At 31.7% G+C, this 19,024-nt stretch overlaps 2 protein-coding genes across 2 annotated transcripts in view; both read left to right on the top strand.

Annotated features, from left to right (window-relative positions):
- Nucleotides 1-19,024, top strand: part of LOC125845218 (plasmodesmata-located protein 8) — a 181,762-nt gene that overhangs the window by 142,020 nt on the left and 20,718 nt on the right. The gene's annotated exons all lie outside the window — the stretch shown is intronic.
- On the top strand, nt 934-7,612 carry LOC125845015 (3-phosphoshikimate 1-carboxyvinyltransferase, chloroplastic). Its single transcript, XM_049524393.1, has 8 exons — nt 934-1,589; nt 3,069-3,313; nt 3,800-3,953; nt 4,847-5,061; nt 5,147-5,264; nt 5,498-5,708; nt 6,865-6,926; nt 7,058-7,612. The coding sequence occupies exons 1-8, from the start codon at nt 1,254-1,256 to the stop codon at nt 7,274-7,276; spliced, it is 1,560 nt and encodes a 519-aa protein (XP_049380350.1). The 5' UTR covers nt 934-1,253; the 3' UTR covers nt 7,277-7,612.

The raw sequence follows: 19,024 nt of genomic DNA, 5'->3' as shown, positions 1-19,024 counted from the left end.
CATAACCTCTGAACCTAAAGATGCTACAACAAGTAACGTATTTTGTTAGGATTGAAATTTTATGTGTCACATAAAGGTTAATAAATTAAGCAAATTCAGAATAGCAACAAATCAAACGATAAAAGAAAATTATATCAAACGAGACACATGTTCGATCAATTGATTTAACTCTCCCGTTTAAAACGAGCGATCAGATTGTTCGGAAAAAAAAAATCATTTTGGGCCTAATAGATTCATAAGGGGTACTAGTTAATTAGATGGTTCATCAGTTAATTCAACTTTTAATTAATTTTAACATTGTCTATATAAATATAACTATGGGTATTGAAGGACAATACGTAAAAAGAAATAGTTTACTCTCCAAATATAGAGAATGGAGAGTAAAATAAAGTGGGGTTGGAGATGGTCTTAGAGTTTATTCTCTACATCCATTAGAAGTGATCATTAGGTCGTGGAAATAGGAGATTTATCCGTTTCATGAGGATTTTTAATGACAAATTACATATTATGATTGTTATATATCCACTTTAGCTTGAGAAAAAACCCATCAAAATCTTTTAAATTTGTATTTACGGTTAAATGCTACACAAATATATTTTAGGTAAAGTATAAAAGTTCACAAAAAATATGTTTGCTTAATATCACACGTCAATTAAATACTATACAAATATATTCCAGCAAAAAGTATAAACACTTTTCCTTCTTACAATTTTATGGATCCCGTAAAATATGAGTAAGTTCTTCATTTTATTTTTTATACGGATAAATAAACAAGAAAATTACAAAGTGAGGCATGACAAATTTATGTATACAATCAACTAATAAGAAAGAATTGCTATGATATGCCAAGTTGATTTGAAATATTTTGTAAAATAAGTAATATATCAGAAACAGACAAATTCATGCAAGCAGAGGTGTGTTCTGAAAAATTAAGGATGTTTAGTTAGGAATTTGAAAAATTAAGGGATGAATTTTGCAAATTCTGACAATTTAGTCAAATGCACAACTACCCTCAAACCTCAACAACCCTTGATGGCTTTTGAAGAAAAGAATTCAGAGACAAAAGGTGGTTGGTGAAGCTGACATTGGACTCTTTATGTGCTTAATTGCCTAACCCCATCTCCCTTCAATCTACCTACCATAACTATTTTCTTATTGCACTTTCAAATTTCTCAAAAAACAAGCCAAAATTTGGTCTTCAAACAACTCCAATAACACCGAGGGAGTGGAAAAGCTGAAGTTTTTCAGAAGAAATGGCACAGATTAGTAGCATGGCACAAGGGATACAGACCCTTAATCTGAATTTTAATCTTTCGAAAACCCAAAAGGGTCCTCTTGTTTCAAATTCTCTCTTCTTTGGATCAAAGAAAGTAACCCAAATTTCAGCAAAATCTTTAGGGGTGTTTAAGAAAGATTCAGTTTTGAGGGTGGTGAAGAAGTCACCTTTTAGGATTTCTGCATCAGTGGCTACTGCAGAGAAACCCCATGAGATTGTGCTGGAACCCATCAAAGACATATCTGGTACTGTTAAATTGCCCGGTTCTAAATCCCTTTCCAATCGTATTCTCCTTCTTGCTGCCCTTTCTGAGGTAAAGTAACCAACTCTTTTTTTTGCCCTTTTCTTTTCCTTTGAGTTTGATTGATGGATGCTGAGTTATGGGTTGCTATATCTTTAATGGGTTATGAACTGAATTGACTTAAAGATTTGGTCTTTTTTATCTTTGGTATAGTTAGTTGAGTGTGTGCATGGTGTGTTTGGTCTGTTATGTGGCATTCTGGTTTACATCAGAAATGCTTTTTTCCAGTATTTGCTTGGGTATAAAAGTAGGTGACTTATAGCACCCAAGGGTGTGGTCTAGAGGTCAATGACATGAGCTAAGCACCATGAGATCTCAAGTTCAATTTCAAATGGAGACAAAACAATAGGGGATTACTTCCCATCTTGTCTAGCCTTGGTGGACAAAATTGCCTAATACTTGTTGGTTGTGGGAGGCGGCATGTATCCCATGGAATTTGCTGAGGTGCGCGCAAGTTAAATAGGGCACCGCGATTATAAAAAAAAAGTAGGTGTCTTATGGTAGTTGTATACGGTTTATGATAAGTGGAATAATCTTTTGGTGATATTTTGAGGTATTAAAAGTTGATAACAATGACCATAAGACATGTAAATTAGACAAGAGCTAGGATATTTATAAAGGAAAATGTCCCATTTTGGTGGAAACATTTTCATTGAGGAAAAAACTTTCCTGAGTTTAAGGTAATCAAACACTAAAAAACATTTTCTTTGAGATCTGTCGTACCAAACATACTGAGTTTATATATTTGGTTCCAATGGTTTTGATACTTCATTTAAATACCTTGTCATCTGCATTGAGCTTAAATATGCTTTTTACCACTTCAAGAAACGTTGGTATTTAGCTGATTTTTGAAGTTCTACTTGCAATACTAATCATATTAAGATATTAAAAGACATAAATTGTTTGCACATCTTATTTTTTGCTTAATGTTTTGTTTTATTGAAATGATTGCATTTTGTCAATTTGTCAACCAAATTGATCTGCCAAATGTTCAACTTTTGTGGCATTTTGTTGTGGTTCTTGGGGATTCAGCAATTCCCTTTTTGAGTTTCTGCCCCTACCAGTTTGGCATTAGGGTGGGTTACGCATAAATTTGGACAGTGTTTTTTTTTTTCTTAATTAATTCAAGGAGATGTTTGTTAGAGTACCATCATTAATGATGTTATGCAAAACAATGCAAATTAAGTATATGGTAAAAACTGATGCTATAAGTGTGAGGAGAGGAGCTAAGGGTTGAAATAAATACATTACTCTTGGTATAAGCTGTCCTAAACAACTGGGAACTCTCTTCCCAAGCTCACGGTGTCCTGAACAACTCATACAGTATAATACACTCATAGCCCCCGAGTGTGCAACCTTTTTAAGCTGACAATTATATTCATGTTCCATTGTTCTCTAATTATCGTGTACATTTTCTTGCTTTCATATTCTTGATATATGTTACTTACAACCTTGTGCTGCCATTACATGTCACTGGCACTTGAATTTCAGGGAAGGACTGTTGTTGACAATTTACTGAGTAGTGATGACATTCATTACATGCTTGGTGCGTTGAAAACACTTGGACTTCATGTTGAAGATGACAATGAAAACCAACGAGCAATTGTGGAAGGTTGTGGTGGGCAGTTTCCGGTCGGTAAAAAGTCTGAGGAAGAAATCCAACTATTCCTTGGAAATGCAGGAACAGCAATGCGTCCGTTGACAGCAGCAGTTACTGTAGCTGGAGGACATTCAAGGTCTTTCAATCGTTCCTTCTTCTTACCTTTTGTTTTTGTCTTCTTTGCTTTTTTATTTTCTCTTCTTTTTTTCCAGTGTTGTTTCTTTGTCTTTTTTTATTTTGGGGCTGTTTCATTTGTCGCCATTTTGATAGTCTCATGAATTTGCATTTTTTGGGAATGGTGGCAAAACTTCTGAAATGTACATCGATAATTTAATCTTTTTTGGTTAGATAATAGTTGCCGCTGGTGATAAATTAGATGTCAGTTAGCTCCTCAAGGTTGAGTAATCTGGATGTGGTGCTTTGAGAGCTTCAGAAATGCATGCATACTTTGTATGTCATGTGTTTTACCATCTTTCTCAACGTGACAGAAAACAAGACAGGAAACGAGCATATTTTTGTTTGCTTCTTCTTTAGTTAGAGTTGTTTCTTCTTTCTTTTTTTTTGGTCTAGAAATTATTACCTTGTAGTAGGTGATAACTCCATGAATAATTGGGTGCTACAGATATGTTCTTGATGGAGTTCCTAGGATGAGAGAGAGACCAATTGGTGATTTGGTTGATGGTCTTAAGCAGCTTGGCGCAGAGGTAGATTGTTCCCTTGGTACGAATTGTCCCCCAGTTCGAATTGTCAGCAAGGGAGGTCTGCCAGGAGGGAAGGTGAGGATTATAATTTTATTATGTATAATGTTAGTAATTGGTAGCCTGTTACTACAATTGTCTTAACTAGGAATAGTATTATCACAATGATGAGTAGTGTTTTAAATGCAATGGCGTTTTTTCTTGGGAAGTTAAATACATACCTTAAACTTCAGAGAAACTGGCCTACATTATCTTAATTTAGATCCTGAGTAATAAAGCCAAAAGATCCCTCTCATCAGTTGTATACGATGAGTTACAGATGGAAATGAGTGGTGGTGAGACTTGAACCTGAAGCCTCAACCTTGTTCTGGTACCATCTTGAATTATGTGTACAGCCTCTCTAAAAAGCTTCAGCTATAAGAGAGGGGACACTTATAATTCATTTGATTGTATTGTAACAAATATATTTTTTATCTCCATCTGATTTACCTTCATTTTCTTTCATTTTAAACCTTTTTTAGAACTACTGACCTTTAAGTCTAAGAACAAGCATGCACTCTCTCCCTCGTGCCATAGAGTAAATTAGTTTATAGTCAATATATTTTCCTTGCATGTGTCAAGCTCGTATGATAACAAGCAATGCAACTCTAGTATCTATCCACTTAACGAGAAGTCCTAAATGCGAAAGGCAGACTTCCAATTTTTCAAGTAACTTGCTGTCCTCCTTTATTTTGTCTTTGTTTCCTCCAAAAGTCTCTTGTCCCTCCATTTAATCTCTTCCACATTCCTTGTCGCTGCTACTAAATTAAAGAAGATACATTTGATTCTGCAATATTTTTTAACTTTATAATGATGAATCATGTTTATATGTTGTCTGTGGTTTACTTGCTCAGTTTCTTTACCAGTATTGAAAGATGTAATATAACCATTTTTGAGCTCTTGCTAAGTTATACTCCCTTTATATCTATCAGGTAAAGCTCTCTGGATCCATCAGCAGCCAATACCTGACTGCTCTGCTTATGGCTGCTCCCCTGGCTCTAGGAGATGTGGAGATTGAAATAATTGACAAACTGATATCTGTGCCTTATGTTGAAATGACACTGAAGTTGATGGAGCGATTTGGTGTCTTTGTGGAGCACAGTAGTAGCTGGGACAGATTCTTGGTAAAAGGAGGTCAGAAGTACAAGTAAGTCTGCTTTCACACTGTGTTAATGTCTTTAATAATCTGGTTCCACCGATCGATGAAGCTAACAGTTACGAGAATATCATAGGTCTCCTGGGAAAGCATTCGTGGAAGGAGATGCCTCAAGTGCTAGCTATTTTTTGGCGGGGGCAGCAGTCACAGGTGGAACTGTCACTGTTGAAGGTTGTGGAACAAGCAGTTTACAGGTATTTCTCATGTCATTAAGACCTTGGGGGCAATCACATTCTAGACTTTTCCATCTTGTGCTTGGTATTTGTGACAGCGCCATAATACGTTCTATTTCTCTTCTATTCTTAATTTTGTGGAAGTACTAAAAAGTAAGAGTTGCACAGCTCACGGCCTACATCTTAGTGTGTGACTGCATAAGGTAATTTTCTAACAAGGGACTTACTTTGAACTTTATGTTTCCTTTGTGAAGGGGGATGTTAAGTTCGCTGAGGTCCTCGAGAAGATGGGGGCAGAAGTTACATGGACAGAAAACAGTGTCACGGTTAAAGGACCTCCAAGGAACTCTTCTGGAATGAAACATTTGCGTGCCGTTGACGTGAACATGAACAAAATGCCAGATGTGGCCATGACTCTTGCTGTAGTTGCACTTTTTGCTGATGGCCCTACTACCATAAGAGACGGTATGGCTAACCTTGTTAACCTGGTATCAAATCCTAGTGAAGCACTTTTTTTTATTAAGATATATTTCTGAAGCAATTGGGACCCGGGACACTATTCTTCAATATGAGAGCATTTCCCTGCATAATTCGTATTTAAAAATGCTGTGATAACCTGACTAAAATGTGCAAAGAGATTTTCCTGGTAGTTTAGGGGTCTGGTCAGAAGGGAAGAAAATTGTCGTAGCTTTTGCAATTTCTTGTTAATACAAGAGGAATGGCTCTATGCCTCATCATTTCTGGGTTGATGCAGACACTTTGTAAATGTTCGATGTCCTTTGTTATGCTACCCCTTTGATATACTTAAAGACTCAATTTGGCATGCATCAGATAACTTTTTCTAGATAGATTTGCGTTTGAGTCTTAAAATTTGGTATGATAACGGTTAATGCCTGTTAGGAAGTTAAGGGGAAAAAGAAAAAGAAAACATTGTTTAATATCTTTTATTTTACACTTGACAAGTAGAAACATCCTTTAATCGCATCATCATGTTTACCATTCTGCTAAAATAGGTTGATGAATTTCTTGAATTGAATTTTAAAAAGCCTCTGTGAAATACACAACTGTCTGATGGTGTTCTTGTCGAGTCGGCTATATGCTATATTACATGCACTTGGGTATTGGGTATCAGATGTGATAATGTAGCCTAACTGTTGGGCTTGATTTTTGTATCTAGTTTCTAAAAGTATTCAAGGATCCATACAAAGTAACCTAATCCATGTGCTACACATTTGGGTGCGGTTAAAAGCAAATGAAGAGTTCCAACATTATATAAGCCAGTGATGGTAGAAAGTATTATAACTCGAACTTTTGTTAGATATGAGAACTAATAAATTAAGACATGATCTATATCTGTATGGATTGAAGATAAATTAGTAGTGTTTCCCGAGTTTGAAGATCTTTCTAGTGTGAAGTAGATTTGTGTAGTTTCTCGTTGATGTATATGATCCACAGCAACTTCAAAATATAAACTGTTTGATGACCTTATGAGAAATAAAGATTTTTTCGGAATGAAGTATTTAAACGTTGCAGATTTTCATGTGAGATGAGCCACGCCGTCATATTATTTCCCCTCTTTCTTTCTTTATATTGTGCTAATACCCCTCTTTTCTCTGCTCAGTTGCTAGCTGGAGAGTTAAGGAAACTGAGCGGATGATTGCCATATGCACCGAACTTAGGAAGGTAAACATCTTAGCTGGTTTGATGATATTTGCAGCTTACAAGTCTAGTGTAATGTTGAGGAAGTTCTTGATATTTCATTGCATCAATTATTCTTTTTTTTCTTACTCTGACATTTCTGGATGAAACTTCAGTTGGGTGCAACAGTTGTTGAAGGGTCAGACTACTGCATAATCACCCCACCAGAAAAGTTAAACGTAACGGAGATTGATACATATGATGATCACAGAATGGCCATGGCTTTCTCTCTTGCTGCTTGTGCTGATGTCCCAGTCACCATTAAGGACCCCGGTTGTACTCGCAAAACCTTCCCCGACTACTTTGAGGTTCTCCAGAAGTACTCCAAGCACTAATCCACTTCACATATAGAAGAAATTATTTTGTACTACAAGAGAGATTATGCACCAGTTTGCCAACCAAAATGGTGCCTATACCGGAAGAGAAAAAAGCTTTCCAACTCCTTTTTATTTGTCTATGTGAGATGATGTTCATTGTATTTGTTGAAGTTGAGCTTCTTTTTTTTCTTTTGTGTAGAAGACATGTATACTATATAGTTAAGTACACTTCCTTTAAGAATATATTTAACATTGAGTATCACCGTTTTAGATATTGTATTTGGTATTCATAATAAATTTGTTTCGAGCTATAATTGTGATTTACGGAGTGTTATGATAGCCCATTGGTCCATATATTCTCACTTATTAAAGTTCATGATTTCATAAGATGATTAAGTATGTTTATGTGGTACGATAAAAATTAAGGAAAAACTACCTAATTACACAAATATTCCTACCATATTTACTAATTTTCCTATAGTTTGAAATAATTACATATTGTCTCACTAATTAATAGTAGTTTCATATCAAATTTCAAGTGCTACCAAATACATTCTAAAATATAGATACACATGGAGAGAGGCGAGTGGTACCTGAGAGAGAGTTTGTGTATCCCAAATACATGTGAATCACATTAGATATATGTACATGAGATACCCAGATACATAGGGAGAGAGACTAACGATAGAGTCAGATACATGTGAATCCACTTGAATACATTATATTTGGACCAAAATCTGGCATGAATGGTAATTTTTAAAATCATAAAAAAAATACATAATTAGATACTAAAGTAGTGAGATTTATATCGTAAAATTAAGGCATCAATTACCAATCACATGTTCTTTCAGAATGGAGTGTGACACCGGCCTATCAGAACCCACTAAAATAAGAGGGTCATGCTAGTTTGGCATTTTTGGCCTGGTAACCACTAACCAGGACAGAGTTCAGTCCGGCCCACTGATTAATCGGGCCGATGTGACCTAGTTACACAACATATACAGTCGAAGTATGTAGGTACTATATATATTTTGATTTGACGTCATGCAAAACTTAATAATTGCAAATCTCCAAGGCTGAAAGATTATATGACAAAAAAGTTGCTACTAAAAAGGCATAATCTTTGATATAATTTGATCAATTGACTCGCATATGAAAAAGTGATATACAAGAAAGCATAAAAACTATTTTATAAAAGTCCAAACATTTTCCATCAAGAAAAGAACAAATCTGTTTTTTTTTTCTATCAAGAATTTCTTTTTCTAAATTTAAGTCAAATCCAAATAAGATAGGGAACTCAGGATAAATTACAGAAAATAAAATTAGATCAAGGTTATAATTCCAATAATTTAAATGGTTAAAAATTATAGTAACTTGAATCTTAAGAATTTTGGAAGACTCAAAGTTTGTTACATGACTCGAGGTGAGATCCAAATCGAAGTGTTGACAAGAATGAATAATAAGGTAGCACATGATAGCTACTATTTGAATTGACAATTCATAAAATTGTAGAGTAATTTTCCCAAATTTATTTCACTTAATATTAAGTTTTTAATCTTAAGTCTTAACAACTAGGAAGTCTGAATCTTAAAGGAATAATGATACATCATCTACCTTTTTTTAATCTATATAAGGTTGCAATGTGCTCATAAATTAGCTTAGAAAATTCACAACACCAAAGATAAATCATACTATAGAATTGCCTAATTGGTGTCCACCTTTCAATTAAAATATTCTAGTGAGAAAGTATTTTGTTTATGTTTGATTGGAGTGTCCCTATTATACCATGTTGTGATAGTATGAATAAATTTTTCTACTTTTTATTAGAGATTTGAATTCGAATTCTGAAAATGATGAAAATTCGAATTAATTTTTCTTTTAATGGATCATTTAAAACACAAATATGAATTAATTGAGGTACCAAACATAGTGGAAAACCTAATAAAAAAACATGAACATTACCTATTTGGCCATAAAAAATTTCCACCTTTTTTTTTAAAAAAAGCTCTCATTTTATTTGAAAATCAGCGTTTGGTCATAAAAATTTCAAATATAACTTGAAGAATTTGGAAAACACCCCCACGTCCTTTCTTAAGAGATGGATCAATCACCACTCACGATTCAAAACTAACCGATACCCCAAAAACCTATTTTTACTTCTTCACTTGTATAAACTTTATCCTTTTATACAATAACCCCCATTTAAATTACTATGTTTTATGTTTGAATCATATTTCATAATTTTCTTTTAAAATACATTCGAAATCTAACTACATATATTGCAAAAAGTATGACCATATACAATCTCAACTCCAATTCCAACTTTAAAAATTAAGTATTTTTTATTTTTTATTTTCATGGTCAAACGCTCACTGAAGTCGAAGATTAATTAAGAGTAGTAGTACTTTTGAAAGAATATTCGAATAAATATATATAGTAATAGGGAGGAGGAAAATAAAATAAAATAGTTATATGGTGAGGCAACCATGTGAGCAAGTTGGCAAATAAGTAAGGCAAATCATGTCCCAACAGTTGTTTTCTTTTTATTTATAACCTGCTGCCATCATGTTCTATGCTTTATTACTTATTACTATGCTCACTGTACATTAAAATAATTATAATTTTTTTTATATAAAACTATTAAACTGTTCACCTAGCTCCTTGTTTGTTTTTTTTAAAAAAAAAAATTCTTTCCACCGTCCTCTTCCCCTAAATCTCTGAATCACAAGAATTTACTATTAAAAGATTCTATTAGCTCAAATTAAGGTGCCTAATTAAGACATGGTGATTATTCTATAATGTTCAAGTGGATACATTAATCGAATGTCAAATGGTGTTACTAATCTTACCAGATTTGATTAATCCATAGAATTTAATGATGTGATCAAGTGATTTGACTTAAATATACCTTACATTTCACGGATTTGGAAGAGTCACGTGTAGAGATAAGCAGGCACACTATATTAAAAATAATCTTTAACCGCAATTATTAGTGATAATTATATTTTAGCACTCTTTGTAAATATCCCTAAAAACTATAGCAGTATTGGATCTAATGTAATTAACTAATACTCGCTCCGTCCACAATTGTTTGTCAGGGTAAGGTCATGCACACCCCTCAAGGAAAATTTAATACGATGTGTAATTTGACTAATATAACCCTACTATACCAAGAATACCAAAAGTCCACATAACTTTTCAATTGAACTACACTATCATTAAGGGCAGAATTGGAAAAAAGTGACTAATTATTTCTTGATTGTTTAAATTGACAATTAATCTTGGACATCTATTTTTAGTATACCTGCCAAATAATTGTGGACGGAGGAAGTATAATTAAAGACCTTTGTATTTTTTGTTAATGTGTATAATTATTATCGCTAAAAGTTGTTTTTATCATAGCGGGAGTGGCTAGTACTAGAGTAATTTTGTGAGACTAATAATAATGGACATAGAAATTGATCACATGATACCTAACAAAACTTTAGAAGAAAAGCCACTGAATATAAGGAGAGGTGTTATTGAAAAAGAGAGTTTTATTTGCCTTGCTTTCAAGGTTGCCTTATTACCAGCAAACTTATGTGAATTTTCACATGACTTTGTCTCTTTTTTAGGTATTTGCATTAACTCATCACCACCTCACCCTCAATTTTATATACCTCCATATTTCTAGGGTTAGATGCAAAGTATGTACGAAAGGAAGGTCTTGACGCAACGATACAAAATTATTATTGTTGTGCCGTAATTTTCCTATTTTTAGAAAAATCACTTTTTGAAATGTTCTAAGTATAAAACAATTTGAGAAAAATACTTAGAAAAGAGTCGCCACTTAATTTTTTAAAGAAATTAAGAAAACTCATAATTTTCAAAGATTTAAACAGAAAAAATCATTTGAAAATACCAAAGAAGGTTCAGGGTTCAATTTACACTTCGAGAAGGGTTTAAGCATTCGAAGTGCCCGCTAACATGCGGTTGACCTGCGACTTGACTAAAATATATTTTGACTATTTTTTAGAAAAGGTGATTTAACATAAAAATAATATATAATAATTTACACTATTCGATTGAGTTTGAAAAATAGCTAAGAAATGAACCATTTTATTTTGATCTTTTTAGAGGAAGAGACCTAAAATGAAAATATTTGAATTAAGGTGCAAGTGATTAGAAAATTAATAAAACTAGACTAATTAGAATTTATTTAGTTCAATTCAGAATATATTAAACCAATTTAATAAATTAAAGTATGAAAAATCATTTTGAATTAATTGACTAACTTTTTTGAGAAAATAACTAAGTGAGTATTTATTTATTTATTTACACTATTAGATTAACTTTGAGAAAATAGTTAAGCAAAGAGCAATTTTTATTTTTTAAGAACATGGGGCCTTAATTGAAATATTTGAATTATAGACAAGTAATTAGAATTTTAACGAAACTAAATTAGTTGGTTTTGATTTGAGTCATTTTTTGGTTTATGAAAAAAAACTATTTTAAACTAAATAAATAAATAAATAAAAAAGTTTTGACTAAAGATTATAAATGATAATGCAATAGTTGATAAAATGAGATTTGTTAGAAATAAAATAACACAGAGAAATAGTTTGTCTTTTGGGGAATTCGATTAAGTTAATTAACAATTCTAAAGTTAGAGTTAATAAACAACAAACAATAAATAATTAGAATTAAATAATTTAAGAGTAACGGAGAGAAGTTGAATTTGGGCCTTTCTTGGGCCAAATTCGTTGCTACTTTTTTGGGGTTTAACCAAAACCCGTTTTTGGTATACAACTGATGTATATCAGTGTATATCGGCGTATATATCAACTCTTTTCATGTATCTCTTGCTTTCGAACACCTGTATTTCACCTAAGGTTGACTCGAATTGTTGGGTTGAAGCCCAACAAAGAGAATGCGAGGAAAATAGGGTGGTCGGGCTCATCCCGAGAGGCCATTCATGCAAAGAAATATAAATAATGAGCATTAGTGACTTTATGAAAACAAAAATAATATTATATATATATATATATATATATATATATATATATACACAGTGATATTTCTATTGACCACATTATCTATTTGACGATAAAAGAAAAGCAATCCAACTAACTCCAGATGAATACTCACCTAATTAATCGAGCATGAATCACACTTGAACAATACATATTAGGAAACCCATTTGAATATTACAAAGAGCTTCTTCAAGGCAAGCTAGATAATTGACTAAGAACTAGGATAAAGGAATTATTATAAGTGATTTTAATACCCAATTGGACACAAAATATATTCTCAACAATAGTTCAAAGAATATATAGCCATTCCACCTTAACCTACTACAGATGAGGCTTCTTATTAACATGCAAGCAACCAAGACCTTAAATTCTATATAATATATGCAAATCACATAAACCATAGGCGAAGAAAACTTTCCGTCAAAGGCAAAATAGGGAACAAAATCTCATTTATGCATAATCACTCAATCATAGAGGATTTAAACAAGATAAATTCCACATAAAGAACTATAATCTATGAAATAAAATGCAAGAAAAATGAGCAGCCCCCTATTTAAAGCTAATGCTAATCAAAATGTTAATATGGAACAATGACAATTAGGTACATCCAAGATGAAGAATAATGAAGGCAACATAACTAATAATTACTAACTTTATTATAACAAAATAAGCTTAAACAAGGAGGAATGAAACAAAATCAAATATGGACAAAGCTACTAGATATATTGTTGAAGCAAAAGCAGGAAACACATCTTTGAACATTGTGCACTAGAGAAAGAGAAAAAAAAAAAGATAAAAAAATCGAGGAAGAGCATACATGCTAGGAAGTGAACTAAGCCATTATTTAAGATTAAAATAAAGTAAAATCTGTTTGTAACTAAAGTTGCAATAACAGAAGAGGTTTAATAGCAGACCAATAAAAAATAACATTCAAAAACGAATATGTATCCAATACAAAGACATTATCAAGCATGCTATCCATCCTAACTACTTAGACCATGGTACATCATTTTAGCCGAATTAACTCTTCTAAAAACAGTAGCATCAACAGGCAAACTTGCAACTAAGCTATGAAATTTCATCAAGTCAACCTACCAGACGACCAAAGCATTCAAGGGATGAATTGGAGACAATGACCGATATAAATTAAAGCCACATATTCTATGAAATCATATTTGCACGAATCGAGATTAACGATATAAACAAACTTGCATTCTTCAGGCAGATTAGCAACTAGAATAACTCTTATCGAGAATAGCTAAACATAACCGATTGGTTCATTTGCATCCTCCAAACACATGACAGGCAAACACAGACTCTATTTCGACAAGTATGGACGGAGTAGTATTAAGATGATTAACGAATAAACAAACAGAAATCGAAATGAGCACAAATCAGCTAAGAAAAACTCGAGAAGAGCTATAAACAGAGAAAAGCAGATCAAACAGACGATAAAATCATTTTGAATACGAAATACACATAATAGTTTCAGAAAGACTACGGAGAAGAGAAACTTAGGCTCAAACTATATAAGATCAGCTCATAAACCAACTACAAATATTAATTGATTTAACACTCATCGAAATCGGAAAAAAGAAGGGAAGAGGCCAAGAGTTGTTTACCTTGTTGTGGGCAGCGAACAGGGACAGGATGAACAAAGAGTAACAACTTGACCACCGACTTCGAACTTCCGGAAACTCCTATGAATACTAGCAGCTCACGAACAAGGGAAGAATGTATATATATTTAAGGTGTATTGCTCTATCAGTTCTTTTCCAAAGAAAAAAAAATCCCCCCTGAACAGTGATCAAAAGAGAGCAATATATAGCTGGAAATTCCGGTGAAATTTCAAATTCATTCTGCCCCTCTTCCAGACAACAGTGGAAGGGGATGGGGGGGAAAAAGCTGAATTCCGCGAAAAGGGGGAAAAGGAGACGTGAAGGTTTGACTTTGGGGCTGCTAGGGTATGGGTTTTGCAGATGGGTGGCGAGATTTCCGGGTTGCAGCGTGATTTGCTGGATGGATTTTGATTTTTGCTTGAAGAAGAAGAAGAAAATGTACAAGGATGTATGTATTGTTTGGACCGTTGTATTGTTTCTGTATGTAATAGGTTATGGAATTGAATTAGGGCTTCCTACAATTGTTTTGGTATCATGGGCTGGGTAGGGTATTGGAAATAAGAGAATGGGAATTGAGGAAATTGGAGAAGAATGGGAATTGAGGAAATGGGCTGAAGGGAATAGGCCCATTTTTGGTCTTTTAAAGGGTTAAGAATATGATAAGCAATTGACTAAAAATTGCAACAAGACAAATTTTCATAAATTAATTGACGAGTTTCTTAATCTTAACGAAATGAAAATAATTAAATCGATTATAAAATAATTAATTTAATTGCAAACTAATTAACTCAAAAATATAAACTATTGATTAACTAAACTAAAACCAAATATTCAAATGAAATTAAAACTTTTTTGATATGATTTTCGAATATTCATAAAATATACTAATTATATACATAATTATTTTAAAAATTATAAAAAGTGACAAAACAATTTAAAATAACTTGAAAAACATTTTGAATTTTATAAAGCTAATTATTTCAAATCGTTCGGAATTTAAGAAGCTCGATGATTAATATATATTGTCGAGGTCCAAAATTGGGTGTCAACAATTACGTAAACAAAAGAATATATATTCGATCAAATTGTAAAAATAATCTCTCAAAAAAATAAAGTACTTACATCAACTATGCTAGTGCCTCTAATATTTATTTATTTATTTGCATTTGGACTTTTTAGAGAACAAATGTCATGTGGAAGGATGTGAAAATTAAAATAAATAAATAAATCAGGTTTTTTCATCCTTATCAATAGGTCTCAAAATATTCATTAATGGGAAAGCGTATTGTTAATAATGCCTCATTTCATATATATTTTTTCTCCATGTATTAATAAATTGAAGGTGAAATAAAACTTATTAGAATATGTTTTTGAGAAACAAAGAGTAATTTCTCTTTCTCAGCTAGTTGATTGATGGAATAAAATCTAATCTATATGGTTGTGGTCGGGCCATTCTTCGTACCCCTATAAATAGTAAAAGTTTTAGTATATCAAATTGCATTTTTAATTGATTTTAGTTATTATTTTATAAAGTTATATTTTTCATAATTTCAATTTTCTTCAATAAAATAATTGACTTTTTGAAATAATAATGAAGTAACATCTTCTTGCAAAAGGAAAAAGGAAAAAGGAAAAAAAAAGATATGGAAGTTTAATTCATTGCATGAAGCAAAATAATTTTCTGATTAACCCCCAAAGGAAAATATCTAGAAGGATAAGTTTTTTTAAAAAAAATATTCATGAAAGGTGAAAAACGTGCTAAGTCAAATTTGTGTTGGAAAATAAGTAAAAAATTGTGAATTTTATTAATATAAATATGCAATCTAACAATGGAAAAAGAATTGATCAAAAAAAGGTGAATAATGCTTTATTAATAATTATGACGCATTAACTTTTCTAAGCAAGTCATAATTCGTTTTAGCAGGAGAATTACTTTATTTAGGTACACATATATGCCTTTCATGTTGAGAAAAATATAGCTTTCATTAGGTAAAATAAAGTAAAATTTTCCAAAGTGAAGAGGGCTTATTAGCTATTTGATTTGATTTTTCTAGAAAATCTACTTCTCTAATTGATAACAAACAAAAAATATATGAATAAAATATATGAATAACATCAAAATGGTAAGAAGGAAGTCTTCATTGTATTCTCATGGCAAATTATAGTATTAACGATGAAAGAATTTTGCATTAGCATGGTTAAATAAATAATTATTCCTAAAAAAAATCAAATTATTTTCACTAAATAAAAATCAAAGTCTTTTCACTAAATTTGTAGAAGGTATTTAAAAAAAATAAATGCATGTTATTTTGAATATAAAAAATCAAACAATGTATAATAAATAATTTCAAAATAATTAAGTAAAACCAATATTACTAATGTTAATATTAGTAATACATCATATTTAACATTATTTTTATGCACCATGCTGAACGATCCCTCATTTCATGGTTACTTCTTCAATATTCAACTCCTTATCTCAAACTTTTTCTTTCTCATTTTAATTATCGTTTTAATTCTTTTCATGCCTATTAAAAAATAAATACTAGATATAGTTTACTAAGTTATTCCTATTTATTGAATGTTTTTTATTTTTTGAAAATTTAAGCAGTATTAAAAATAATGCTTCTTTAATATTACGATATAATAGGAAATGTTTGTCAACTTTACTCTTGAATTTTAAAGTAAAACTATTTTGGGATTATTATTTTAAGTTAAAATGAGACGGAGTAAGTCTAAATTTCTTCCAATGTCAAAAAGCGATTGATAAGAATATGTACCATATGTAAAAGGAAAAACTAAAAAAAATAAAAATATTGTTTTTTCTAACAAGAAAGTAAAAGTTAAAATAACCGTTAAAATGGAACGAGGGAGTATATCTAGAATATAAAAATAGATTGAGGAGATTCAATGAATATTTATGAGATCCTTCATAAATCTCTCCTACCATCCAAAATTGGTAAAAATCAACAACCTTTCATAATTAACTGCAAGCTTTTGTCACCAACAAACCACCCCATACTTACTCATACTTCCAAACACACAAAAACCTTAATGACTTTTCCCCAAATCAAGAAACTCCCCTCATTAAAATTTGGCTTAGTAAATACTAGTAACTTTTATGAAATAAACTACTCTCTCTGTCCCTAATTACTTGTCCACTTTTGAATTGACACTTCTAATAAGAAAATAATTAATGACATAGTGAGTTTACCATTTTATCCATATTAATTATGAAGTGGATGAAAAGTTCTACATTTTTCTAAGTAATTAGTCATTTAATTGAGGGTATAATAGGCAAAAAAAAATTATCCTTTCTTGATTTATCAAAATAGACAAGTAATTAGGGACAACTATAAAAGAAAAAATTAACAAGTAATTAGGGACACAGGGAATAACTTTTATTGAAAATAAGGCCTTAAAACATCATGGCCTTTGTTTTTTTTTTCCCACCTATCAATGCATTAACCAACTACCTCACACTTTCCACAATCAGACAAAAGCCAACTCTTCCCAAGTTGAAATATACTCTAGGTTCCAAAATAAGGTAACTCAATAAACTAAATCTCACATTTATAATTTTATTTGATGCGTGTGAAATAAATTAAAAAGACACTTATTTTAAAAGGAAAAAATACTAGTTAACGTACCAATTTGTCAACAAGTAATTGATCCCTCCATCCACTTATATAACTTGTTTATTATACTAAAAATAAATATCTTCATTTACTTATCAAAATTGGAAAACTAAAAGATATGTATATCTACTTTATCCTTATTATTAAGAAATAATTATTTTTAATTCACATGTGAATAGAATGACTTAAATTAATTAATAGTATTATAATTAAATAATTATTTTTACAAGGTATGTCAAATCAAATACCACATCTGTCCTTAATTACTTGTTCACTTTTGAATTAACACACTATTAAGAAAACAATAATTGACATAGTGAGTTTACCATTTTACCCCTATTAATTATGAGGTGGTTGAATTAAAAACTTGTGATTTTCAATAAGTTATACCTTTTTCAAATAATTAATTGAGGGTATAATAGATAAAAAAAAAATATTCTTTCTTGATTTGTCAAAATGGACAAATAATTAGGGATAACTATAAAAGGAAATATGGACAAGTAATTAGGAACAAATGGAGTATAAACAAAGTAAATATGGATAGAAAGGAGTAATATTTGTGAGCTTTTGCACTTTAATGGAAAAAAAAATTAGAGTTCTTTAATTTTTTACTCAAAGTTTGTTATACTTAGGTTAATCCATTTTTCATTAATTACACTCTTGTTTGACTATGTCCTTAATACACCTACCCCACCTAGGGGTGGCAGGGGGACCGGGTCGGCCCGCGACCGGTCCGAGAACCGGCCCGCCGGACCCGGTCCCGTTTGAATACAGTGGGATGGGGATTTCGGGATTAGGGGACCGGTACCGGTCCGGTTCACCCGTTGGTCCCGGTCGACCCGGCCCGGTCCCGGCCCGGATGAACCGGCCGGTTCGCGGGATCCCCTAACAATTTTTATTTTTATTTTTTTAAAAAAAAATTTCTATCCGTTGGGCAACGGCTAGTGGGCCCCCCCAACGGATATTTTTACAGTTTTTTCCCCCAAACCAACACCCCCTACCACCCCTACTTTTAATAATTTACTTTAAACCCTCAAGTTATTATAAATACACTTTAATCCACTTTTAATATTATAAATACCCCTCTATCCCTTATTATTTCTTACAAAATCATATATTCTCTCATCTATTTTTTATATTCTTTCAAGTCTCTACTCTCAATCTTAAGTCTCAAATCTCAATATTTTATTTCATTTAAGTCTCATATTATATCATAATACATATATTTCAATTCTAAGTTTTCATATTATATATCATAATATATATATCTAAGTTTTCATATTATATTTGCTATCAAATATTGGAGTTCCAAATTACAAGTTACAAGTTACAACAAACTACAAGCTTCAAGAATCGGTTATAACGTCTGCTATTAACGCAGACGTTTGGTACATTCGTTTCATAATATTTATATTTTATTTTTCGTCATTAATTTTTGTGTTATTATTATTTTTATATTATACTTTACATATAATTAAATATGAGTTCTAACAAAAA

Source organism: Solanum stenotomum, chromosome 1, assembly GCF_019186545.1.
Source record: "Solanum stenotomum isolate F172 chromosome 1, ASM1918654v1, whole genome shotgun sequence".
Taxonomy (NCBI): domain Eukaryota; kingdom Viridiplantae; phylum Streptophyta; class Magnoliopsida; order Solanales; family Solanaceae; genus Solanum; species Solanum stenotomum.
This window is presented reverse-complemented; position numbering and strand designations above follow the sequence as displayed.

What these genes read in the sequence shown, in the direction of transcription:
- LOC125845015 (XM_049524393.1), top strand. Translation starts at nt 1,254, where the DNA reads ATGGCACAGATTAGTAGCATGGCACAAGGGATACAGACCCTTAATCTG. An exon ending in GTAGCTGGAGGACATTCAAG is followed by an intron (nt 3,314 to 3,799) that starts GTCTTTCAATCG and finishes TGGGTGCTACAG; the next exon opens with ATATGTTCTTGATGGAGTTC. An exon ending in AAAGGAGGTCAGAAGTACAA is followed by an intron (nt 5,062 to 5,146) that starts GTAAGTCTGCTT and finishes AGAATATCATAG; the next exon opens with GTCTCCTGGGAAAGCATTCG.